Source organism: Salminus brasiliensis, chromosome 4, assembly GCF_030463535.1.
Source record: "Salminus brasiliensis chromosome 4, fSalBra1.hap2, whole genome shotgun sequence".
Lineage (NCBI taxonomy): Eukaryota > Metazoa > Chordata > Actinopteri > Characiformes > Bryconidae > Salminus > Salminus brasiliensis.
Window position 1 is genome coordinate 29497109 of NC_132881.1, and position 27181 is coordinate 29524289.

At 39.8% G+C, this 27181-nt stretch overlaps 2 protein-coding genes across 4 annotated transcripts in view; both read right to left on the reverse strand.

Annotated features, from left to right (window-relative positions):
- The window catches only part of dlg5a (discs, large homolog 5a (Drosophila)), a 44354-nt gene extending 38789 nt beyond the window's left edge, over positions 1–5565 (reverse strand). For all 3 annotated transcript variants that reach the window (XM_072677892.1, XM_072677893.1, XM_072677891.1), the window contains exon 1: positions 4799–5565. In XM_072677892.1, the coding sequence (XP_072533993.1) occupies positions 4799–5096 (298 nt within the window). In that variant the 5' untranslated portion in view covers positions 5097–5565. The remainder of the gene's footprint in view (positions 1–4798) is intronic.
- Positions 5566–12843: 7278 nt separating this feature from the next.
- Positions 12844–26980, reverse strand: anxa11a (annexin A11a). The gene is made up of 15 exons (XM_072677912.1): positions 26889–26980; positions 23582–23872; positions 22109–22203; positions 20844–21083; positions 20325–20412; positions 19941–20035; positions 19647–19760; positions 19453–19543; positions 19241–19320; positions 18197–18253; positions 18006–18099; positions 16238–16333; positions 14928–14986; positions 14656–14778; positions 12844–13698 (listed from the first exon to the last, which is right to left on the reverse strand). The coding sequence occupies exons 2-15, from the start codon at positions 23862–23864 to the stop codon at positions 13639–13641; spliced, it is 1575 nt and encodes a 524-aa protein (XP_072534013.1). The 5' UTR covers positions 23865–23872; positions 26889–26980; the 3' UTR covers positions 12844–13638.
- Between the last annotated feature and the right edge of the window lie 201 nt (positions 26981–27181).

Below are 27181 nucleotides of genomic sequence, written 5' to 3' on the forward strand. Positions count from 1 at the left end.
TTTAGGTACTTTACAGTAATTGACAGTAATTGACTTCATAGCTCTGACGGGACAATGGAAGCAAACTGCGATGTGTGCATTGAAGGCCTCATTGTCGAATAAAAAGTAACACATACACGTGCAACTAAAGATGCTTGGAAAAGTACATTGGCTTCTTACCAGGAAGTTTACAACGGGCTGGTTCCTCTAGTGGCATCACACATAAATGGTAAAACACATCGGTAATTGGTTATAAATAATCAAATGTGTTTAACTGCAATGTTTGCAATGTTTAAGGCAAGTTTTCTGAATCTGGCTCAAATGCAAAGTTTGTAAAACTGAGAATCTGAAACGAGGTCATGAAACTAAAAACAACAAAAACAGACTCAAGGGAGAGAGACTGTAAATGGATTCCCTCACTCAAACTCTATGAGGCACGCACAGCTTTATAAATCATGAATGCATCCATCTCACAGACTCCGAGAGAGAACAAGAAAAGGAGAGAATAGAGGCCATCTCGAAACGGGGAGTGTTTAAGAGCACTCCTTGTGACATACTGTCACACCATAACTCACTCTATCCACACATCTGATCTATGGGGATCCAAGTTGACAGCCCCTATGGTCCGTAAACAGAGCAAGCTGCTGACTGTGCACTTTGGGGTAGCTCTGCTTAAAACAAAAGGCCTGTTGTCCCTGCCCAGCCCGGTGTCTGACTGTGTGGAGGAGTCACCCTTTAGCCTGCAGTGGACAAACCATTTCAAATGAAGCAGGCCCTTCATATGAATCGGGACAGGAGTTCAGTACTTAGTGTAAACCACTCACAAAAAGAAAAACAAAAAAAAACTACTCTGAAAAAAAGATTACTCTGGCTATAGTGATAGTGGACAGCACTGGTCAGAAACTGGTCACTTAGTACAGTGCAGAGCAAACAAGACAAAACAGTCTAAAGAAGATATCCTCACTGTATTTGTTAGTGAGTGGAAATGATACATTGGGGTTCACAGTAACCAATTCTTAACAAATGTGCTTGTATCGCATCCTGGCTGTTTAATTGTCATCCACTGCACATAAATCTCATTCTTCTGCTCTTTAAGAGACTGATTTGCAACATTGATCTCGTCTCCCCATTTAAGGTGATTTACAATGGCCTAAGTTGCTCAATATAAGCACCTTCACATGTGTTCTGCAGCTTCTCCAGCTCCTCCAGCTTGCTTGCTGCTCTGAACCAAACCTGCCCCTCCTCCACAGCTCCCAGCCTCAGCCTGCATGTGTGCACGAATGTGTGTGTGTGTGTAGAGGCCTGGCAGTGAGAAGAGCTAAAGCTCAGCAGTGGCAGCTTGAGAGAATGACTTCAGAGCAGGTTGCTATCAGTGTAACTCATCACACACCACACACATGAGAGGGAGCGAGCGAGGGAGCGAGGGAGCGAGCGAGAGAGAGAGAGAGAGAGAGAGAACGCTCAGGCTTTCATCTGTCTGCTCAAAGCCTGCAGGGGGACGATGCTTTCTTAGTGTGTTACTAACACGCCTAAACGAAAATCGCATGAACCGACTAAGTACAGTAAAGATAATGAAAAGCACACAATTCAGGGTGAAGCATGCGTGTGTGCAAGCATATATTATTTATTTATATAAGTTCTCCCACTTAAAAAGATGAGAGACCTGTAATTGACATCATAGGTAGACCTCAACTATGAGAGACAAAATGATAAAAAAAAAAAAAAATCAGAAAATCACATTGTCTGATTGTTAAATATTTTTTTTTGCAAATAATGGTGGAAAATAAGTATTCGGTCAATAACAAAAGTTCATCTCAATACTGTTATATCCTTTGTTGGCAATGACAGAGGTCAAACGTTTTCTGTAAGTCTTCACAAGGTTGGCACACATTACTCCATGCAGATCTCCTCTAGAGCAGTGATGTTTTGGGGCTGTCAGTGGGCAACACAGACTTTCAACTCCCTCCAAAGGTTTTCTTTGGGGTTGAGATCTGGAGACTGGCTAGGCCACTCCAGGACCTTGAAATGCTTCTTACGAAGCCACTCCTTTGTTGCCCTGGCAGTGTGCTTGGGATCATGGTCATGCTGAAAGACCCAGCCACGTTTCATCTTCAATGCCCTTGTTGATGGAAGGAGGTTTGCACTCAAAATCTCACAATACATGGCCCCATTCATTCTTTCATGTACACGGACCAGTCACCCTAGTCCCTTTGCAGAGAAACAGCCCCAAAGCATGATGTTGCCACCCCCATGCTTCACAGTTGGTATGGTGTTCTTTGGATGCAACTCAGCATTCACTCTCCTCCAAACACAACGAGTTGTGTTTGTACCAAACAGTTCTACTTTGGTTTCATCTGACCATAAGACATTCTCCCAAAACTCTTCCGGAACATCCAAATGCTCTCTAGCAAACTTCAGACGCGCCCGGATATGTACTGGCTTAAGCAGGGGAACACGTCTGGCGGCGTAGTGTGTTACTGACGGTAGCCTTTGTAACGTTGGTCCCAGCTTTCTGCAGGTCATTCACTAGGTCCCCCCGTGTGGTTCTGGGATTTTTGCTCACCGTTCTTGTGATCATTTTGACCCCACGGGCTGAGATATTGTGTGGAACCCCTGATCAAGGAAGATTAGCAGTGGTCTTGTAGGTCTTCCATTTTCTGATTATTGCTCCCACAGTAGATTTCTACACATCAAGCTGGTTGCCTATTGCAGATTCAGTCATCAGTATAAGCTCAGTGCAGGAGCTTTAATGCTTACTGTTAAAGAGGCAGGATAATGCATGTCTCAGAGAAGAAGCTTAGATATACCAGAACAAAGGTAATCCACAGATGAACATGAGGGAAGCGTCTGTGGGAAAGTGTTCACTGTTTCTTCCTAAATCATGGGCAGTACAGAAATAGTTAATCCTGCTTTTGTTGGTAAGATTTTGAAGCACCGCTGTGAGGATTTGATTGCATTCAGCAACAAGAGCGTTAGTGAGGTCAGGATGTTGGATGATCACCACCCAACCTCAGCTCAGTGCTAGAGGCCTTTATACCCACCAGTCTAGCCAACCTCAGTCTCCATTTGTGTTGGACACAGACAGAATCTGGCCTCTGCCTTTAATCCATCCGTTCAGTGAGCACACACACACACACACACACACACACACACACACACACACACACACACAGGGATGATACAGGGGGCACACATGCCCGGAGCAGTTAACAGTCATCGCTGCGGCACCCAGAGCTTTCTCAATGGCCCAACAGAAGCAGCTTGGCAAAGGTATTGAATTCAATGATCCATAACCCAATGCTCTGATCCACCACTGCCCCAAACCTGTCCACGTCTGGCATTTAGCGTGGCGCCAACAGGTTCATGTTCATCTGCACTAGAGACTTCTACTCTATTAGTACTACTCTATTGGTAGTACTTCACTACAGAAACTCAACAAGCCTTATGCGTGTGCATTTGCACATCTGTATCCGCAACAGGTGCAACTTAAAGTAGCTGAATGCAATCATTAGAAGGGGTGTCCACAAACATTCGGACATTTAGTGTGTTTTGGTGATTAATTTCTTCCATAATACAGTAATACACTACGGCTCTATCAGTCCTCTACAACGAATCTTTTAAGCCTGCCGAAGCAGCATGGCAGACAACTCTGCTTTACTCTCAGAAAGCATCCACATCCAGCCGCCACATCTCCATATTTTCTTAACCATTATTTATGACGGATGCTCCTACTAAAATAGACGCCAGCGCCGAGTTTCATCGTCAAACCTCAATATGCTCAGTTAAGGCTGAGTGAACATTTTGAGAGACAGCCTGTGGTAAGACTGGAAATCTACTGCATCAGAACAAATCAGTCAAATGGCATCAAAATGATGAAGTATGGGGATTATACAGTAAATCACAAGCTTGCCCTCAGGCTTAGCTCATCCCCATTTCAAACAAACGCTCAGCAGCAGCAGACTAAACATTAAAAAAAAAAAAGAAAAAAGAAAAAAAAAAAAAAAACTGGCCCACACGCTCGAACACATCCCAACTGGAACATGAGGATAGAGAAGAGAGCCATTTTACAGGAGCACATGCACATGCATGATGAGATCGATTTGCCATGGCACCATGGCAAGGGTTTCCATGGAAACAGTCAGCCTCATTTCATGGATGTGCAGAGGAAGCACATGGCTGGGGTGGGGGTGGCAATGTAAATGGCATGCTTAATGTCAATGAACGTGACATGGAAGGAAGCCTGCTTAAGAAGCACTGGGAATCCACACAACTAACTTCAAGCTTTTTAATGTTTTGCCTCAATTTTCCACATTGCCCTCGCTCTGACCCCCCACATTTTTTTCCAAACTGAAAACATACTTTTATGACAACTAAACCTGCTGCCAGCATTTCTAGTCTTGAAATCATGGATCATCAGAAAGATCCATCACACTGAAGCATAGGTACAAATCCAGTGGTTTATCACTTGATCTGAGCCCAGTCTTTGAACACAGCTTAAATATAGCCCTTAATAACAGCTTCAGCGTTGATGAATTACTCTATAATCGCGTTTGGAGAGTCCGAGGTTTTCTGCAGTGCACTGTCCAGCAGAGACACACCACCCAAACACAACCTGAGACGGAAATCCAGCACAGCTGCTTTTCACCTGACTTTCATTTGATACAGACAGAGACTGAGCACTTTTGTTAGCTAGAGGCTCTTAGGTGGAGAGTTTTGCAACTTGCACACACCGACTCTGAAAACAGGCATGGCGGTGGAGGGCAACCTCCCAGCCTGATTTCTCATTTAACCGCTGAACCCCGAATCTCCGGAGCCTTACCGGAGTGGTCGGTGGGTCCCCCGCCGTTGGTGAAGAGGGCAGAGTACAGGTGAGGATAGGTTTTCTCCAGTGCCACACACAGGTCCAGGAAATGGTCGCTCTCCTTGCTCATCAGCATCTTCAGAAGCTGGTCCACTTTCTCCGAGCTGGACGGGCAGTTCTGGTCCAGCTCGAACCTCTCCCGCTCGCTGAGGGTCCCCGACTTACTCAGCAGCTCGATCAGCTGGTCTGCATCCGTGATGGACTCCAGTAAGTTCTGGTGGCACTGGTGTAACAACTCTTTGTGCTTGGGCTCCATTGCAGTTCGCCGTAGTTCCGTAGCTAACTAGCTAGCTCCCCTTGCTACTACGTCGCTGGAGACACTGACCTCGACTCAATCCCACTACAACCCCGAGAATGAAGCAGCAAACTCCCTCCCTTATGGTCACTTGTACGATTTGAGCGACGCTGCCATGATATACGATGGCTTAAGACAGCAGTTTTCCCTCACTAATAGCGAAAAGGCACACGAAGCCATATTTGTTGCCTGAGGCTGTTGACTGCACTAAACAGAGAGAGCTAGCTACATTTGCCTCGCTCACTCACTCCCGTCTACCAACTTCTTCCATTTTCTCCTACAGCTTCGCGGAGAGCGCATCCACGCACGTTTACGGTTTCTTCTTGGCCATTTATTCTGCAACGTGCCGACCGAACTGCCACCAAAACTACCGTAACTCTGCTGCCGTCCCCTACTCAAACTGTGAGCTCCGCCATGTCTCGGCAGCTCAGTAGCTGCTGCCTGCTGTCACTCAACTCTCCTCACAATAGCCATGTAAGGTAAAAAGGGGCGGGGACTAAGTCTGACACACCTGATTTTTCTCAATGGGCGTTTCCCAATAATTCTATTCTTCAACAGTATTTCAGTCACTATATCAGAGTGTAGACGCGTTATACTGTCTTCCAAAAGCATTTTGAGCGTAAAGGCTAGCTCAGAGAGGATATTTAATACTGAAATTCAGTTTAGATTCAGATAATGCTGCACTTTAATACTGAATTCCACTTCTTACTGCACAAATACTGACATTACTGCCTCATTGGCCTTGCTGCTATTATGCTTTGATGTGTATCAGTGCATGCACTGCTTGGCCACCTTGTTTATCTATTGATCTCCATAGTCCATATATATATATATATATATATATATATTTATATATATATATACACATGTATTTACTTATTATAATTGCTATTTTAAAATAGTGCGAAGGTTGCAGGTAGTGAGAAGTGGCCTGGTGTTGTGGGTTCGAGCCTTGCTCCGGTTACTGTCTTTGAGGAGTTGGGTTTGCTCCCCCCGGGTACTCCAGCGTCCTCCTGCCTCTCAGAAACACAGTAGGTGGTAGATGAATTGAGTGTTTAAGTGAATGGTTGTGTGTGTGTGTGGTACCCTGCAATGGTCTGGCACCCTGTCCAGGGGGTATTCCTGCCTGGTGCTCAATGATCCCGGGGAGGCACCGTGGCCCTGACCAGGAGGAAGCAGAAAAGAAGATGGATGGATGGATGCATTCGTTCCCTTTCATGCACAACATGTGTGGAATTGTATTGTTTTGAGATTAGAATTAGTTGTACACTTGTACACTTGCCAGCTGCATACACTATATATCCAAATATTTGTGGATGCTCCTACTTATGAATTCATTTAGCTACTTTAAGTTACACCCATTGCACCCAAGACTTTTGGGAGCTGGGGATGAGGTGGGAAGATGGCCATCCATCACCATGACCTCACTGAATGCAGTCAAATCCTCACAGCACTGCTCCAATATATATACATAGTGAATATATCTCTCAGTGTCATGTAGGTATCACACTGTTTTTGAGTGATAGTTTTAGGCGTATATTATGTAAGACTAGCACATCATGTTGAACAGCAGGGAATCTCTGTTGTGCATCACATAAGGTCACATTATGTTAATCTGGAGATTATGGACATCTAATAAAAAATGGACCAGAAAACTATGGTACTCTCTAAATGATTTACTCAAAAATGAATGTCAATCTACTGAAAAAAAAAAATCATGCAGCAACAGTCCTGTGTGGTGTATAGTCTCTAAATGCAGTCCATCGACTCTCACTCAGAGAACAGCAGTATTTCAGGCTGGCTCCAAGGACACCTCCTAGGAAGAGATGGACAGAGAGGCCGTGGAGTTCATTCTGCTTCGTTTTTTCTTCATTTTCCAGGAAAAGATGATGGGTTTCACCACTTTCTTGACCAGACAGTTGAATTTTTGTCTAAAGCACCTGCAGTATTGCCTACCGTGGTGTCAGCGTAATATATGTCATAGCCACTGGTTGTGCAGATTTCAATGACACTTTTTTTTAGTGTACCAACAGAAGACATTTGGATTCTTTTGGTGCCCTGGCCTGCTCTCTAAATACTGCATAGATGGTATTTCTGTAGAGATAGGTATAGGTATTTATCTGGGATAAGGAAGGTAGAAAATCCAAGGATATTTGGAAAGAGAAAAATGCTGTTGTTTCACAACTGGAGTTAAATACAGTGCCATGCAAAAGTTTGGGTACCTCTGGTCCAAAACAGCTCTGTTACTGTTAATAGTAAAGTCAGTAGAACATTAATGGAACTCCAGAAGCTATAAAGTCAGAGATTAAATATTGTTTTCTAATCAATATTAGTGTATTACCTTTTTTTTTTGATTGAGTTGTACAGTGAGAAATTGGGCACCATGTAAACGTTTGGGAGATTTGTTTACTAAGATCTCAGATACTAATGGGCTTGTTAGGGCTATGATTTCACAGCCGTGTAAAAGCTGGTTGACCACCGGAACTGCATAAACGGTACCTTTTATCTTTGAGAGAAAATCAAGCTCCACCCTCACGTCAGATCTGAAAAATCCACAGGTGTTTCGGTCCATCCTTTCACTGTGGGATTACAAAAGGATGTTGAGCTAAACAGACTCAGGAAATTGAGTCAACAGCAGAACATGCTGGAGCTGTCCTCAGGACAATAGATGCCCCAGAGTCCAGACACATTCATGAATGTGGTTTGGATTAAATGGATGGTAAGGAGTAGAAAATGCTGTAGATGCTGTAGAGTTCATCCCCTAGTGCTCTGAATGTTAGAGAAGCTTTAAACTAAAAGCTCAGTCAATGCACTGTAGTTTTCATTTACAGTCACTCGTCAGACAAATGAGTCAAATGCATTTATTTCTTTGGCACTAAAATAGAGCAGACATGTCTTTCTTCAGTGTGCTATAACTGGATCTCTTTCAGTTTGTAATTTATCAGCTGTGGGTCGTTACGCAATCAAAGACGAGAGGCGAAGGCGAACTGTATAAATAAACAGACAGGCTTATCGTAAAAGCCACCGATCAGGAATTGCTGCAAATGTTATTTTAGGCACAGTTTTTAAATAACAGTGCTAGATGACTAAATACAGCATACACTTATGCAATGTCCCTGTTCTCTTTTCACTAAGAGCTACAGTATAGCTCAAGAGCAAAACAGCTTGAACAAAAGTAACTTTTGCAAATCCCTTTACCATCCCCTTTGGGTTAATAGCCTATGTTAATTTTTTCTTTAAAATGTCCTACTTTTTACAGTTCGACCACTGGTTTTACAAACAATTTTTACAGTCTGACCACTGAGTTTATCCTCAGGTTTTTACAGTTTGACTACTGGTTACATCACCGTATTTACAGCTTAGCCACTGGTTTTATCCCTGTTTATTACAGCTTGGCCACTGGTTTAATCCTTGTTTTTTACAGCTTAGCCACTGGTTTTATCTCTGTTTTTACATCTTAGCCACTGTTTTTATCTCTGTTTTTTACAGCCTAGCCACTGGTTTTATCCCTGTTTTTTACAGCTTGGCCACTGGTTTTATCCCTGTATTTTACAGCTTAGCCACTGGTTTTATCCCTGTATTTTACAGCTTAGCCACTGGTTTTATCTCTGTTTTTTACAGCTTAGCTACTGGTTTTTTATCTCTGTTTATTACAGCTTGGCCACTGGTTTTATTCCTGTTTTTTTTACAGCTTAGCCACTGGTTTTATTCCTGTTTTTCACAGCTTGGCCACTGGTTTCATCCCTGTATTTTACAGCTTAGCCACTGGTTTTATCTCTGTTTTTTACAGCTTGGCCACTGGTTTTATTCCTGTTTTTTACAGCTTGGCCACTGGTTATATTCCTGTTTTTATTTTACAGCCTAGCCACTGGTTTTATCCCTGTTTGTTTTTACAGCTTGGCCACTGGTTTTATCCCTGTATTTTACAGCTTGGCCACTGGTTTTATCCCTGTATTTTACAGCTTGGCCACTGGTTTTATCTGTTTTTTACAGCTTGGCCACTGGTTTTATTCCTGTTTTTTACAGATTGGCCACTGGTTATATTCCTGTTTTTTTTACAGCCTAGCCACTGGTTTTATCCCTGTTTTTTTTTACAGCTTGGCCACTGGTTTTATTCCTGTTTTTTACAGCTTGGCCACTGGTTATATTCCTGTTTTTTTTACAGCCTAGCCACTGGTTTTATCCCTGTTTTTTTTTTACAGCTTGGCCACTGGTTTTATTCCTGTTTTTTACAGCTTGGCCACTGGTTATATTCCTGTTTTTTTTACAGCCTAGCCACTGGTTTTATCCCTGTTTTTTTACAGCTTAGCCACTGGTTTTATCTCTGTTTTTTTACAGCTTGGCCACTGGTTTTATTCCTGTTTTTCACAGCTTGGCCACTGGTTTCATCCCTGTATTTTACAGCTTAGCCACTGGTTTTATCTCTGTTTTTTACAGCTTGGCCACTGGTTTTATTCCTGTTTTTTACAGCTTGGCCACTGGTTATATTCCTGTTTTTATTTTACAGCCTAGCCACTGGTTTTATCCCTGTTTGTTTTTACAGCTTGGCCACTGGTTTTATCCCTGTTTGTTTTTACAGCTTGGCCACTGGTTTTATCCCTGTATTTTACAGCTTGGCCACTGGTTTTATCCCTGTATTTTACAGCTTGGCCACTGGTTTTATCTGTTTTTTACAGCTTGGCCACTGGTTTTATTCCTGTTTTTTACAGATTGGCCACTGGTTATATTCCTGTTTTTTTTACAGCCTAGCCACTGGTTTTATCCCTGTTTTTTTTTTACAGCTTGGCCACTGGTTTTATTCCTGTTTTTTACAGCTTGGCCACTGGTTATATTCCTGTTTTTTTTACAGCCTAGCCACTGGTTTTATCCCTGTTTTTTTTTTTACAGCTTGGCCACTGGTTTTATTCCTGTTTTTTACAGCTTGGCCACTGGTTATATTCCTGTTTTTTTTACAGCCTAGCCACTGGTTTTATCCCTGTTTTTTTACAGCTTAGCCACTGGTTTTATCTCTGTTTTTTTACAGCTTGGCCACTGGTTTTATTCCTGTTTTTCACAGCTTGGCCACTGGTTTCATCCCTGTATTTTACAGCTTAGCCACTGGTTTTATCTCTGTTTTTTACAGCTTGGCCACTGGTTTTATTCCTGTTTTTTACAGCTTGGCCACTGGTTATATTCCTGTTTTTATTTTACAGCCTAGCCACTGGTTTTATCCCTGTTTGTTTTTACAGCTTGGCCACTGGTTTTATCCCTGTTTGTTTTTACAGCTTGGCCACTGGTTTTATCCCTGTATTTTACAGCTTGGCCACTGGTTTTATCCCTGTATTTTACAGCTTGGCCACTGGTTTTATCTGTTTTTTACAGCTTGGCCACTGGTTTTATTCCTGTTTTTTACAGATTGGCCACTGGTTATATTCCTGTTTTTTTTACAGCCTAGCCACTGGTTTTATCCCTGTTTTTTTTTTACAGCTTGGCCACTGGTTTTATTCCTGTTTTTTACAGCTTGGCCACTGGTTATATTCCTGTTTTTTTTACAGCCTAGCCACTGGTTTTATCCCTGTTTTTTTACAGCTTGGCCACTGGTTTTATTCCTGTTTTTCACAGCTTGGCCACTGGTTTCATCCCTGTATTTTACAGCTTAGCCACTGGTTTTATCTCTGTTTTTTACAGCTTAGCCACTGGTTTTATTCCTGTTTTTCACAGCTTGGCCACTGGTTATATTCCTGTTTTTATTTTACAGCCTAGCCACTGGTTTTATCCCTGTTTGTTTTTACAGCTTGGCCACTGGTTTTATCCCTGTATGTTACAGCTTGGCCACTGGTTTTATCCCTGTATGTTACAGCTTGGCCACTGGTTTTATCCCTGTATTTTACAGCTTGGCCACTGGTTTTATCCCTGTATTTTACAGCTTGGCCACTGGTTTTATCTGTTTTTTACAGCTTGGCCACTGGTTTTATTCCTGTTTTTTACAGATTGGCCACTGGTTTTATCCCTGTATTTTACAGCTTGGCCACTGGTTTTATCCGTTTTTTTACAGCTTGGCCACTGGTTTTTATCTCTGTTTTTTATCATTGGCTTTACCCACATGTTTACAGTTTGGTCACTAGATTTATACAGTGTTTTGCAGCTTTACTAATGCGTTTACACCTTTTGAACATTTTGACTCTGGTGTTGCACTTATTTTTACAGTTTGACCAATGTTTTTACAGTTTGTTCACTGATTTTATGCTAATTTCTTGCCATTTGACCATTGGTTTTACCCTCGTTTTAAAACAAAATACCACTGTAAATTCAGCTCAGACAATAAAAAAAATGCCTCACAAGTCACAGGTCAGAGACCTCAAACAAGCATATCTTCTAACTGAAGCAAATCCTGCTATGAGCCAAGCTTAAAAAGTTGTGTAGATTGCCAAAGCCCACTAAAGCATCCAGGTAGAAGCACAGCTGACACGTAGTCTGGGTAAGAAAATCATCACTTTGGAGTAAACCAGAACCCTTCCCTCAAATTTTATGAGTCTGCAAATTAGTTGTTTTTAAAGGAGGATGTTCTGTGTGTGGAAGCAGAAATAGCACGTTGTCAAGGAATAGTCACCGTCGCATTGAGTTTCATGTCAGGCTATAATTAACAACTACCAATTACAGACCACATTACTGTACACACACACACACACACACACACACACACACACACACAGAACATCAGAGTACAGTGGGGGTGCACCACAAGAGCTGTAGAATGCCCTGCTCCGTATTCTGTGCTACATCTTGTTCACAGAGACAGCATGATAAGGCTGAGCCTGACTAGCTTATAATAGACACACTATTGCAACTGAACTGAATGCACTACATCTGATTTGATATTTTGCATTTTACATATTACAAATCAACCGAGCTTTGCAGAAATACCATAAATGTGGTGCTGAATAGTCAGTGAAGCGTAGTACCACCTTAAGGGCAATAGCTTAAAACCCAATCACAGATTACAAGCTTAAACAGAGATGATCAGTACATAAGGGAAGATGTTTAGTTTTCAGATCACCCAGTGCATAGATTCAGTGTAATTGCTCGTAGTACAAAGCCTCCGCTCAATTCCTGAAGAGGATTTGTAAGCCTCTGAAGAGTCTGCCCTAATCCTACATATCTGATGCGTGTGCTTTAAATATTTATAAGGGAGAAATACAGTAAATGTAACACATGGAGCCGTTTAGGAACCTGCAGACAGAATAAAATGTTGTTAACCAGTAACACCAGTAACACTTTCCCTATGCAGTTCCATCTGACGTGCAGAACAGCCACTGCTGCCCCATTTATGGTCATTTTTGCTTTAGCACACATCTCTGGTGTCCCCATTAGCCTTGTTGCAATGCTATGGCATTACAACAGAGTGACACTGCACTCTACTGGTAGCTTAACAAAACAGTTACTCTATGCTTCTACTGAATGAGGGCAATGTGCTTCAGCATCAGTCTGATCTCCTGATGGCCCATCACTCAGTCTGATCTAAATTCCTAGCTCAGTATGAAGTCTCACACGTTATTACAGTACAGTAACACTACCCTGAGGCCTGAAGCAGAAAGCGGCGTGCAAGTCATGGCTGAGTCAGCGGGGACTCATTATTTGAAGGATGTTTTGAGGTCACACTCTACCACGCTCCCAAGGTAAACACAGAATGTTGCAAAGGGGGGCGGGTGTTCAAGATGTGCTCAGGCAATTTATTTTTTTAAAACATGCTTTATTTTTTGCAACATTATGGAATACAAACAAAAGCAAGCAAATAATACAATTAAGTCTCTTAAGTTACCTGATTGGATTTCTAAATGTATTTATTTACATTTAGTTACTATTCATTCATCCCCAGCAGGTTGGCGTTTGAAGTTCTGTATAACATAACACAAATGTAAACAAAATGATGTGGAAACGTTTTGACAGAACATTAGAACAACCAGAAACCCCTGCAACACATTGTTACGGGTGATTACTCTGTTGTTACTGTAATGCTATACACATTAATGTGTAACTTTACCATCTTGCTGTTTGCAGTGGCTGGTTTTCATCATTATTTCTATTTCAGCAATTCCTGACTGGAGCTCTAACTAGATTAATAGATGGGAATATAACAAAAGCAATTCATTTCATATTCCATTACTTATTCATTGTCTAAAAAAACAAAACCTAAAACATTACATACGTAAATATACTTCTCTTTTCTTTTCCACAAAAATACATGGCCGTTTTAACGCCAGTGTTTTTTTTCATCATTCTATTTCTTAAGGCTATTCATTCATTACAAATGACCCAGTTTAAGAAAAAAATATATATAAGCTATTCCCTTTAAAATAAAGATTTGTATAAAAGACAGCGTATAAATTCATACATGGCTTTGGCAAAAAGTGCAGTTATACAAATTATGGCAACAGCATGCAACTGCAGTGGAGTGCATAGACAATAGATATGATTTGTATAAACACAACATGGCACTTTATCCTCTTCGCTGTGCCACACCATCTTAATCGCTTCCACCACAGAGCTTCAACAGCAATTTCTTGTAATCCCCTGAAGTGTCTCCCTATACAAACCCAAAGAACATTAACAATTAAAATGCAATGCTCACTTACAGCTCAGTCAAAACACTAATTTCAAAATAAACATATGATAAATGAGTCTGGTTTAGAATAATAAAAATAAGAACAATAAAAATTGTACAAAGAGCTACAGTCTCATACTGAACCATAAACACAGATATTCAGAATTACTTTATACTGCACATCCTGAAGTAGGGTTGAGCGGTATCCACTTCATCCACGGTCCATCTCAAAATATTACTGCATTATACAGTATTACAGAGGGCACAGGGGAATAGCGAAAGCTGTGCATGTAATGCAGATGGTTCTACGTTTATGAGGCTTCCATATAACCACATCCTGTGTTAGTTTTAAACCAAAAAACAATGAAATACAAAGTCCCCCCCAAGGTGCTGGTTCTGTAGCACATTCTTAGCTAAAGCTATAAGCTCACTAGCTAAAAATACACCGGACATCAGACAGCTGAGTGCAGCAACTGATTAACTCACATGCGTAGTGACGATAAAAACTTGTGTATGAGAGAGCAAAGTTGGGTGATTTGTGTTGGGAGTAACAGAAAGGAAAATATGTTATGCTGTGTTTAAACTCATAGCCAGCTAGCTAGGCATAGATAAGTCAGCTAGCGGGCTAAACACCACAGCAACGACTGTGTTCCAGCTAACTGAGACTCAAATCACACAGATTTCAGAGTGTGACCTCACCAATCAGTGAGCTCCCACAGCACAAAACAGAAATTTGACACATCAGACATGACATAATATTCCTCATTTGGAGTCATATTTTTAATACAATGGTATACAGAATTACTGTTATACCGCCCAACCCTATCCTGAAAAAAAACATGGTAATTTCTCAAATTGATGCTTCATGCGTTCCTTGGGTGTCGCTAAAAAGAAATGGTGATGGAGAAGGAGGGAGCAAGAGTGGAAAAGGTTACTCACAGAAATGTCTGTGTAGAGAGACTTCCCATACTTCTTCACGTATGCCTGGCGGATGTCCAGCATGTCCACCTCAGAGCGAGACACCATAATGCGGACCAGAGTACGGTCTTTAGTACCCAGTCCCTGCACACACAAAGGTAAAACATAATTGAATGGTGCTAACTGAAATATATGCATGACATAGTCCAAAAGTTGCAATTATTTAACAAGTGGAATAAAGTGAGACTGCTTCACGACTAAAAGTCTAACAGCCCTGGAGCGATGCATCTCACCTTCATGGCTTTGTAGAGTCTCTCAGCAAAGTAGGTTGGCGTGTCCTTAATGCACTTCACTGCAGACAAGAAAACATTTTTAGATTTGACGCATGCATCTATTCCCAAAGTAAAAGCCCTCTATCTATGCGAAATCAGAACCCAATGCCATTTAACAATCGTTTCAGTTGTAGCCAATGAAACAGTGTTCAATCACTACACAGCAAACAATACATCCAAAAGTATCCAGACACCCGTTCAAAAGGAGTACATTTTTCTACTTTAATATCTACAGATGAACTATTTCTAATAGAATAGGATGCTCTGCAGGTGCGCATCAGCCTAAGGTCACCATGCCCAATGCAAAGCGTCAGTCAAAGAGGTATAGAGACCCCAGCATTGGGCTGTGGGGAAGTGGAACTTCAGGTCTGGATCAAAAACTTCACTCCAACTAAAGCCTTAATGCACCAAAGCTAGGGATAAACACCTTATTATTAAGCTCGATTTCTGAAGAATCGTTGCACAAGCAGGTGTCTACACTTTTGGACATACAGTATAATTCACTGCTATAGGAAACACACAGAATGTGTCTACAGCCTTGTTTACTAAAACATTTGAAAATCAGAATCTACTACTAAAAAGGTCCAGACATGGGCAATAATACATTCACAGAAAATAACAAGGAGAGTATATGAAGACACTATAGCACTATAAATGTGAGCTAACCTACAAGAGACACACAAAGCATAACACTTAAAATCATCATGCACTACACACACAGGAAGAGGGTCAGAAAGCACAGCAATGTGTGACAATGTGGATGTGTTTCATTGTGTTGATCAACTCAGTGCATAGGTAAATATTTAGCACATTACCCTGAGAGAGGACAGCAGGATAGAGGGCATTTTGAGAAACACAAAGTGGTTAAAGCAAATTGTGTACCTTCAAAAGACGTGAAGGGACTTTTTTTTTACAGGGGACACTTAATAAAAATAATAATAATAATAATAATAATAATATTATGTGGGCTAGTTATATGGTAAAAATGCTTTTGGTGATATGGGATGACACTATATGTAGGCAATCTGTATATAAGAGCGTAAAATAGATTATACAATTCTAATACAATCATGCCATGTTTACATTATACACCAAAATGACAATTTTCAAAATTATGAATAGATTAACACAGTATATTATTATATTGCCAAAATAGGATATACAGCTAATGGACAAACATTTCCTGTAGGTCTTAGGCAGGGAATCAAACTATGACAAACAAAGAAAAACAAAAAAAACAACAACAACTGGGCACAGATAACAGCACTTACCAACTGCCAGCATGCCACTCTCCAGATCCCCAGACATCTCCCTCTCAATGCTTTTCTCAATGTCTCTGCCACACATGTGCTGGTACTCATTGAACACTGTCCATAGAAACACATAATTAAAACATTAGTGGTACCAATAAATACTGTCCTCAGCTCACACTGCTGCTACAACTATGTCTTCAAGTAAAAACACAACTAGTTGCTGATAACAACGGTCCAATATGACGCAATGTGTGAGTCTGAAGAACCTTTTAAAGATCTAAAGACTGAAGGTTTTTAATGAAGGTTTTTCACTACTTTCAAATATATATAAGATGTCTGCTCTACCCCCTAACATTTGGAAATACTAACAAGCCCATCAGAAGTTGTAAATCAGGTTCTCTGAGGCACTTCTAGTTCTTATGATAAAAATAGCCACAACTCTTCCCATAACAAAACATTTTAAAGAACTTGGGTTCCGGTTGCTAATTACTTCCTACTTGTGGTTTTAAAGGTTTGATAGAAAAAAAACAACAACAACAAAACCATACAGTCTTAAGGCCATTATACACTGAACATGACATAACAATGCAAATGATTAAATATAAAATTAACACCAAATGATGAAACAAACAAACAAAAAAAATCTCACACACCACTACTTAAAAACAACACAATCATCACCAACAAACTGCACTGCATGAGAGAGAGGGAGTGATTTGGGATGTGATCTCGCAAAGAAAACACTGTGCACTGCTTTTTGCAAGTCAAAGAACAAAGAGCTATTTCACAGATTAAACTTCAGGAGAGCTTCTACACGCAGCTTTGATGCAGGTTTGAACTGTTTTGAACAGATCTAGTTCAAAAAGGTGAGGATACACAGTGAGTTCAAGTTCTAGTTGTCAGTAGTTACAGCTGGCTGTTACCATACCAACGCCATAAAGAGGGCTTCGATCAGTGGGGAGAGATTGTGTCGCCAGGCGAAAAATTCTAAAATTAGGGCATAGGGCAAAAAATATTTTCTTGCATATTCACTATCTGACAAATCACATTTGGTGTGAAATAATAATGAGTATAAAATGCAAATAACTAGCATGGGAAAATTGGCAAACGTTAAAGGTCTTTAGTTTGGAAATACCTGGTAAAAGTTAATGGTAAATTAGTAAGCTAGGTAAATTAGTGAACACACCAACTGCAACATGTATGTAAACATTTTCTTCACATTTCAGAGCCCAATTCAAATTCAATTTATTATCTACATTTATGGGAAAAGTTTTTTTTTTATTTTTTTTTATTAATACTTATTGATGGTGTTTTGTTTTTTTAAGCAGAATATAAACATTAAGTATGCTTTAGAATGTGTCCTCTGTAGAGGATGTGAACTTATGTTTTAGATTTTCTAATTGAAAATAAGACCATGTGTGAGCATCAATAAAAAAAACCACAACTTCCACTAAAACAGTGGTTTGAATAAGACTAGCATCCACCTGGTCACTTCCAAAACTGACTGCGATTTTTTTGAATAATGAGTCTCTGAATCTAGTGAGGAACGGAATAGCAAATTACATTATTGGCTAATGCAGCATTTCTTAAGGTATCGAGTGACACTTTCTCAAGAGTTTTGCTATATAACAATCAAATAAGGAATTTGTTTACAGTAGTGAGACTGTATTTGGTACTTGAAATACTAATGCATCTCTACATAAACACATTTAGAATGCCTTTAAAAAAAAAAATAATAATAACATAGGTTATCTTTATATACACATTTTCACATTGAATGAAATACCTGCTCTAAGGTGAGCTTTGCTTCGAGCACACAGGATGGCGTTGAACCTGGACTCATCGGTGCCCAGTTTATTTTCCCCTGCCTGATAGAGGGCCTAAAGCAGAACACAGTATGTATGTGTAATGACTGTCTGCAGGACAAATAAACAAATTAAATAGACGCAAGAAAAAAATGCTGAAGTCATTCATTACCTGAGCATCTTGTTTGGCTAATGATATATCCACAGTCTCTCTCTCATCACGATTACCCTTAGAGACAAAAGAAACAAAATAACACTGTAGTGTCAATGTCAATGTAATGTAAATTCTACAAGCAAGTAAAACATAAATGTGTTATTTTTAAAACAGCCTGGAGGATTTTTTTTTATAACTACAGTTGTAAACATTTGATATAAACTTATAGAATTTGCTATTAACATTACAATAATTACATAAACATAAATGCAAGTAACAAGAATGCTGATAGCTTTTAAGACTACAAGAGCACAAGTGTTTTTCTTTGTTTTGATGCAGCTCAAGCCATTTGTTATTTCACCTCCAGCTCACCTGATTTAACATAATGAAGTATTGATCAACTGAACAGTATTGATTAACTGAAGCAGTGATGGATGCACAAATGCTGCACTGCCTCAAGTACAAGGCTAGAATTAAAAGACTCATTTATTGCATAAATGTTTATTTATATGTGCTCTGAACACATAAAAGCTTACTGCTTAGACAGAAGGCCTTAAATATACTTTTCTAAAGTAGCCCAAAACGTGGATGTTGTATGATGGTGTATGATTTAGGGCTGGGTGATATGATAAAAATACTGTATTTTCATGATACACGATATTTCTCACAATACATGTAATCACAGACTAAAAACATCAGTAGCAACAGATTTTTGAACACTACTATTCAGATACTCTCCCATACTGAATACAGTGATTGTATTCTACATCTGCTGCTCTTCGTCTTATTAAACCAGTCTGATTACACTGTTTGTAATGAAACCTGCAGATGATTATGTTTATTAAGCACTAACGATATCTTCAAAATGCTTAGAAAGGCATATTGTCTATCACAATAACACAATTTATCACAATGCAATAAAATATCATCATTTTGCCCAGCCCTAGTATGATTTCTATATTTTCTATAATGTTGACTCAGTCTTGCAAGTTTTCGGTGCACAGCCATTTCTTTTGTGTAATTATTCCATTCAGTGACCCAAAAAAGCATTCCACACCATACCTGAGAAAGAGAGACCAGCAGTCTGCGGAAGTGCCCTGAGGTGTCTCCACTGATGGCCTCCTCCAGTGTCTTTTTGTACTCTGTTAAAACAAAGAACCTCTGAAATTATTTAAAGTCTCCAACAATAAATACATCATACATTAAATGCCAGAGAACCTGTAAGGAAATTCATATCTGTAATTGCTGGGTGTGACAATGGTAGCAGAACAAACCAGCTTTGTAGACTTGATTGATTTCTCTGATCTCTGCGTTGGAGCGAGAGGACAGGATCTCGATCAGGCAGGCCTCGTCAGTCCCAGCTCCCTGTTCAGCACCAAATCAACATGTTAAATAACATTTTACTTCTCACAGACACGATCAACGATGACTATGAGAATATGCTTAAGATATGAAAATATTTACAAACCTTAATGGCTTCTCTAAGCTCAGATGCATCAAACTGAGCAGGAGTCTTCAACATGGCCAGCACCAGCTTCTCAAAGTTCCCAGAAAGCTCAGACTTCAAATCCTTAACCAAATCCTAGATACATATGAAATAATATGTGAATGACCAGCACTGTATAAAAAAAATAACAATGTTTCTCTATGCTACTATTTTTTTAATGTTTAAAGCAGAGGGGAAAAGTATGAGTATGTGGGGAAAGAAAAAGAGGCAATTATACACTTTGTAATTACTAAAGGTAATCTTTTCCAGTATTACCTTTCCATAGGCAGTCTTAAATGTAACCAGGAGAGGTACACGTTGTCTGTTGGAACGACTTCCAAGCAGATTAATTATAGCCTGCTCATCAGTGCCTGTTGAAACATGTCAGACTGAAAGTCAACTACCACATAAGAAACAGAAACTGAACTCAGAAAATTAAGAAGTTGCCAATTTCCTGTGGAAATTTCATACTCGGTTGGGAATTACCAGAAAGACCACACTGCGAAGAAACAGAAAAACAGGGTACACCACAAACTAACCTCAGTCCAGGATAAAAAACAAGACCTACAATAGACATTTATGTTGCAACAGGCTGAGAGTTAAATAAAACAAATAAATAAAAAGAAGAAAAAAAAAGCAGATATACAATAAAATATTTACCAAAGCCCTTCATGGCCTTCCGAAGAACTTCTACATCTTTTAATGGATCAGCTCCAGGAAAATCTTGAATTGTTCCTCTGAATCCACGCTAAATGTAGAAAGGCAGTGCAAAAGCAATAAGAGATACATCTTTATATCTCTGTTCAGGGGTAGGATGTAGAATAGAGTCAAATAAAGAAAAGATTAAAGTTTAAAGTTTTAAGTTAAGATGTGAACAGGGTCATTCAAAGTAGTTTGATTTGAAATGGACCACATATATACACTATACGGACAAAGTACTGTGAACCAGAGGTGGTCACATTATTCTGGTATGACTGTGTGTATATGTTAAGTTCTATATTTAGTTTATAAATCGTTTGTCAATAGAGTACTATGTACTGTATATTCTCGGTACAACTGCACACACTTGGGTATTAAGGTTCTCTACACATCTCCTCACATTTTTACACTTTAAAACTGTATTTTTCCTTTAGATGCTCAAAAAAGCTTTATTTTAAGAATATAAGACAAGACACTTACATTAACAGCAGGAACTACAGGAGCACCGCCTCCGTACCCTCCTCCATATGCAGGCGTGGATGGATTTGGAGAGGGTGTATTTGGGTAGGCAGGCATAGACGGAGTAGGTGCAGGGCCTTGTGGGTAGCTTTGCATGGGTGGATTGGGCGATGGGGCTTGTGGGTAGCCTGGCATTGGCTGGCCTGGAGCTGGGCCTCCTGGGTAGCCTGACCCTGGCATCTGAGGCATGCCAGGCCCTGGCTGAAGAGACAGGTGAGAGGGTTGCTGATTAGGGTGTGGGTTACAGGTTTGAAAATATCAACCAAATACATTAACAAGGTTCTATTACCAAGAGAATGTACCACGTACATGTTAGTCTCTTGTTAATACATATAAGTATTAGGGATGCACCCAAATAAAATGTTTTGACCGAAAACAAGCAAAATGAAACATTTGGCCAAAGCGTTTATAAACATTGCGTGAATAAACTTTGTGTGCCACCAAAACAGCTCAGACCCACTGAGGCATGGAGTGCAAGATACATCGCCAGCATTAACTGTTTCAGCATTTTGTGCTACAATAAGTCCGACCACACTAGATGAGCTAGCCTCCACTGCACATGAGTAAACAAATGACCCAGTCATAACTTGACTCGTCAAAGTTGCTCACATCCTTTCAATTGATCAACTTTCAACACAAACTCCAAAAATTGACTGGTCACTCTGGTCAACTGATCTATCTACATACCCCATGACAGGTTGATTAATGTTATTCACTATATTGTCTGTGGTTTTAAATGTTGGATGATCGGTGTATATATAGGATGTTACCTCAAAGACATGAAGCTGAACTAAACAGAAGCTTATTTTAAAAAAAAACAAAAACAAAAAAAAACAAACAAACAAAAAACCTTACATTCAACATTTTAAACGTAGTTTCATTTATATAAAGTGTGTTAGCCACTAAAGTATAAAATATCAAAACTCTGTCAATATCAGAAATATTTATTTTTTATAATACATATCATTATGCCTACAATTAAATGGAAATAAAAAAAGTATGTAATTGAGTATTTGGTAAATACTAATCTTTACACAATAACATGATTCATACATAGTCTTTAAGTTTTTTTTTTCTTCTCTTGTTCCTCTTGGAACTGTAATCAAGTAAAGGTCTTCCGTTTCAATATTGTTTTCAAATACAATTACTCAATACATTTACCCCAACAAAATATGAAGCGGTGTGTAGCTCTACTTCATTTCACCTGTACAAGTAATAACACTTACCATTGCTGGAGGGTTGCCTGGATTGAACCCAGGATTGGACAAATTATCGAGCCCGATTCCAGGCATTCCAGGAGCAATAGGAGCACCCCAGCCACCTACAAATATACAAAAACAAAACAAAGAAATAAACAATGGTTAGGTGAACTACAGTTTTAAAGGATTCTTTCTGTCTAAGGAAATGCAGCCAGTTCTTAATGTCAATTACCTCTTAAGTTAAAATCTAAAACCCCATGATAATTAAACTATTTAAGTAGGAGGAGGACAGCTTGTTTCAAAAGATACAAAAAAATACAGTGTAATATACTTTAGATTCTGCAAAACTCTTTCCCTGTACTATAGGCCTATATTGTGACATATTATGATCAACATCTTATGAAATATTGTGTCTCCTGTCTAAATGGTAAGTTTGTTAGTCATTATTTATAGCACTAACAATAAGCATTCAGTTTGTCATTTTCATTTCATTAACAATGCTATTTGATAGCTGTATATCTTCAAGTTGAACAAATACATACACAAATTAGTAGCATACGCTGTTCATATGTAACATTTCCAGTGAAAATGCAAATCTGTGTTAACTAGACTATTGAGGGAAATAGTAATAAAAAGGTAAAAATCATACTTACAGTATAAGTTATTATTCTCCATCACAGTTCCGCATTTAACTACTTACTTACTAAATTTAGTTAACATGACACCTGACACCTACTTCTGCTATGGAAAAATAATCTGCCGGTACCTAGACCTCATAACCACAACCATAGAAACACTGCTTTTACCTTAATGACACTGTGGTGGTGACCTCTATTCATTTCCCACAATAACATGACATCTACTGGGAATAGATGTGATTTTAAATATATAAAATGACATGTATATGAACTAAAATTTAAATAAAAGGCAATGGATCATTTTTTATTTATTTAAAAAATATATATAATAATAAAACATTTAAAAGACTACATTTAAAAAAAATTACACTTAAAGTAAATTATAGTAAAATAAAACACACTCAAAATAAAGAAAAGTGTACGTCCAGCACTGTCACCAACTCCTTTAATGAAAAAAAGCCTTTACACTGCCTTTGGACGTAGACATGTCACACAAGCCAACAGTGGACACACCCACATTAGGAAACTCTGAAACATCAGGCAGCAATGTTAATGCTGCTTGCCAGCAGAGGCTGTTTTGAGACACACAAAAGCTTAATATAATCCATATGATCTCCAGCACACGTTCTGAGCACACAGGGCTATTCAGCAGAGGACCTCGTGTCACTAATGAGAGAGAATAAGGTCTGCCAACAACCAACAAACAACAAACTCTCACAGTCAGGCGTCTGCGGACAGGAGTTTCCATTCATGCCGTGGTGTTTCCAAGCTCCGCCCTGGAATTCCGTTAAGCGTTACCATGCCTACCAGACTACAAACAGCGTCACTGTTAAAATGTAGCGTCACTGTTCAAATGACATACCTGTAGGAATGGATGGATAAGCACCGGGCTGGCCTGGGTAGGCCCCAGGCTGTGGAGGATAGGCACCCGGCTGTGGAGGATAAGCACCAGGCTGTGGAGGATACCCACCTGCCTGAGGTGGGTATCCACCGGCCTGAGGAGGATAACCCCCTGCTGCTGGAGGGTAACCTCCGGCCTGTGGAGGGTAACCTCCGGCCTGTGGAGGGTAACCCCCACCCTGAGGAGGGTAACCCCCACCCTGAGGAGGGTAACCAGGCTGTGGAGGATAACCAGGATAACTCATCGCTTACTCTGCAATCAAAACAGTGAAATATTAGAAGCTACATAATATATAGGGTCATTCTAAACATCCTGAAATACTGTATCTAAACTATATATACACACACATTAATATTATATATCATTATGCATCTCTCGGCATGCACCGATTTCCCACTTTTTTCTTTCAGATACAGAGTACCGATAGCAATACCAACTCTGACTCAAATACTTAATAAATGGCTTTAAATCCTGTTATTTATAGTGTTCCACTTTATATAGGTTGTACTTTTTATATCTTATCCCAAATTAAATATAATACGCTTGAAAGAACAACATTTACTGTTTGAGTAACTGCACATTTGAAAGGTTTCAGCTATGAAAAAGAAAAATTGCCTCAATAAACATGTGCAAGTAGGGAAGCAGAGTCTTCCTAACAGCTTTTTTAACTGCTGTTTAAATTCACATTTCAGAGCAGTGAAAAAAAAAAAAAAAAGACAGTTTAGACAGAACGTGCTTCTACAGCAGTTTCACATTCCAGTACTTGTCTCTATGTTTTAAATGTACCAATTTTTAATGTGTGGCCCTTTAAACAAGAACAAAAAAAAAACAAACAAAAAAAAAAAAAAACAACAAAACAAAAAAGGTCTAATGTAAACTTTCTTAAATGTTAAAATTAAATGTCTGTTTAATGGTAATAACTAATATCGGTGCAACACTAATATATGCATACATACATACATACAGACACACAAATATACTTGGCTAAATTATATACAATCCTAAGCCTAAGGGTTTTATTTTCTTATACACAAAACTCAAAATCTGTATACAATGCCTGCCATGCCACCATGTGACAACATAAATGTAAGTAAATGAGAAATGACAAACTGTATATATAATATGAGAGCCTCTCAGAACAGACTGAAGATGTAACGAAAACACTGTTTAGCCTTTTCTGCAATTATTTGGAAGTTGTTGCAACCTTAGAAAACACTGACAAATGTCGCTGAACAAGGGTTTAGCTTCAAAAGCCAGAGTACATTTTCCGGCCTTGGGACTGATTTAGCATTTCCTGTAGAGTTATGCTATTAAGAGTGCGCTTTGGGAACAAACCATGCAAACAACCATTTCCAAGACCAGCTACAGCACACTAGATGCTAGATGCACTCTCCTTTTCCTCTTTTCATGACACCGCTTATTTTTATAATTGTTGCACTGCAAATGTAATAACAGAAATATAGGACAAACCATGGTTTAACTGAGGTCCAAAAGATGTCAGCTTCTCTCAACAAGGAGACCTGTATCCTCAGACACACCAAAGTGCAGTAGCCTATAGCAACCAGACAGTATACTTTACTATGCAGAGGCCCATAAAAACTAGCAGATAATGATAAGCGCACCTTTGCACAAGCTGCTCCAGCTCCCCTAAACAGATTCTAAGCAGCAAAACACCTGCTACATTAGATGTATACACAGAAATATGGCCAGGCCCCTAACCTTTCCTTCAGACTTAGGCAGTGGCGGCTCAGCGGTTAGAGCGCCGGGATATCGATAACAGGGTTGTGGGTTCGATTCCCGGGCTCGGCAAGCTGCCACTGTTGGGCCCTTGAGCAAGGCCCTTTACCCTCTCTGCTCTACTCACTGCCCCTAACACATGTGTGTGTGTGAGTGTGTGTTCACTACCAGATGGGTTAAATGCGGAGGACACATTTCGCTGTACAGTGACAAATACGTGACCTTTATCTTTTAAATAATACAACTGTGAATACCGCCTTGCATGTCATCTGACAAATAAACAAAATAAATATACAGCCCTGATGAAATGAGTTACAAAGTTAAATTTATCCTACAATACTACCGCCATGGATGGAGAGGGGTTTAGCTTTTAGCTGTGGTTTAGTTTTCCTTAAGCTGTTCTGATCAGAGCAAGTGCATCAGAAAATAGCCTGGAAGAAACACACACCATGGCAGCTACTGGGTGCTTTGCATTTAGCATGTAGCCACAGAGACCAGAGGCCCTGTATTTGAATAGAGAGGCACATCTAAACTGTCCTCTTATCAAGGAGTCCTCCGGTCACTGAGTGTAGCACACTGAAAGCACTGCCATAAACCTATACTGTCAAGCAGGAGGGGCGCAAACATTATGACTAGCTTAGAAGGTGAACTATGTACACGGAATGCCCACAGCCACCACACCCTTCTAAGCTTTGCCTCTTACGTTAAAGTAAATACACAAACGCCAAAATGTCAGGAAAGGTTGGGCGAATCAGCCACGTATTTACAATTCTTCACACCAATCTTCGAAATACCCCCCCCCCCCGTTTTTCCTTGTCATTTACAGAAAAGTTAGCTACATAGTATTTAATACTGTAATATAGTTTATAATACTGTAATTTACCTATATATGCTCTCCTTTCTAGCACTGCCCTAGTATAACCCCCAACACTCGTGCTGTGAACAATAATACCTGTCTGCATTTACTGTAGTGACTCTTACACGAGTACTGTAGAAATATTTCTACTGGGCAACTTCAATTTAAAATAAATAAGATCCACATGGACACAGCTGGTGGTCTGTTGTGTAGCAGAGCAGCCTGCCAGCTAACTGGCTAACTTAAGGCGTTGATAAATGAAGGAGGCCCTGAGAGTGGAAACCGCCCACGGAGGCTGTAATACTGGTCGCAATACATTACGCAGGCAGCAGCTATTGCTACAGGCCTTAGCTAACTACTATGTAGGGGAAAGGAGATGTGTGCAAGTAGCGATAGCTTCCGACAGAAATAAAGAGAGATAGTCTTCGACTGTATAACTCTTCCACCGAGACAAATAAGACGTTGAAGGAAAGTGTGGCTTTAGCTACATGAGAAGAACTTCTCCTCCAGAGCCTGAGCTCCAAAGGTTCAGAAGCGGAGCTGGAAAAAAAGACAGTTTGAGGAAAATAACGGCGCGCTGAAAGTTATCTTCTACATAAACTGTGAAGGACGAGCTGCCAGGAACAGGAACAGTGATACGACGTGGTTATCAGTGTGGATTTGGTAGCTACTTACATGGCCGGAGCAGCTGGACAGATAAAGTTTCACCAACACAGCTGAAGAGCTCCACATCAGGAAACCCTGACACCCTTCTGACGGGGGGGCGGGGCAGAGGGCACTCTGAGGACATCATGGGTGCGCTCCAGTAACGCAGGCAATGCGCAATTCAACACTTTAAATTTAAAAATGCTTTATGTTTTAGATAAAAATAAAAACATATTAACAATTATTTAATTTTCAGCAGGGGAAATAATAAAGGTAAATAATAATAATAATAGCAATAATAATAATAATAATAATAAAAGTTT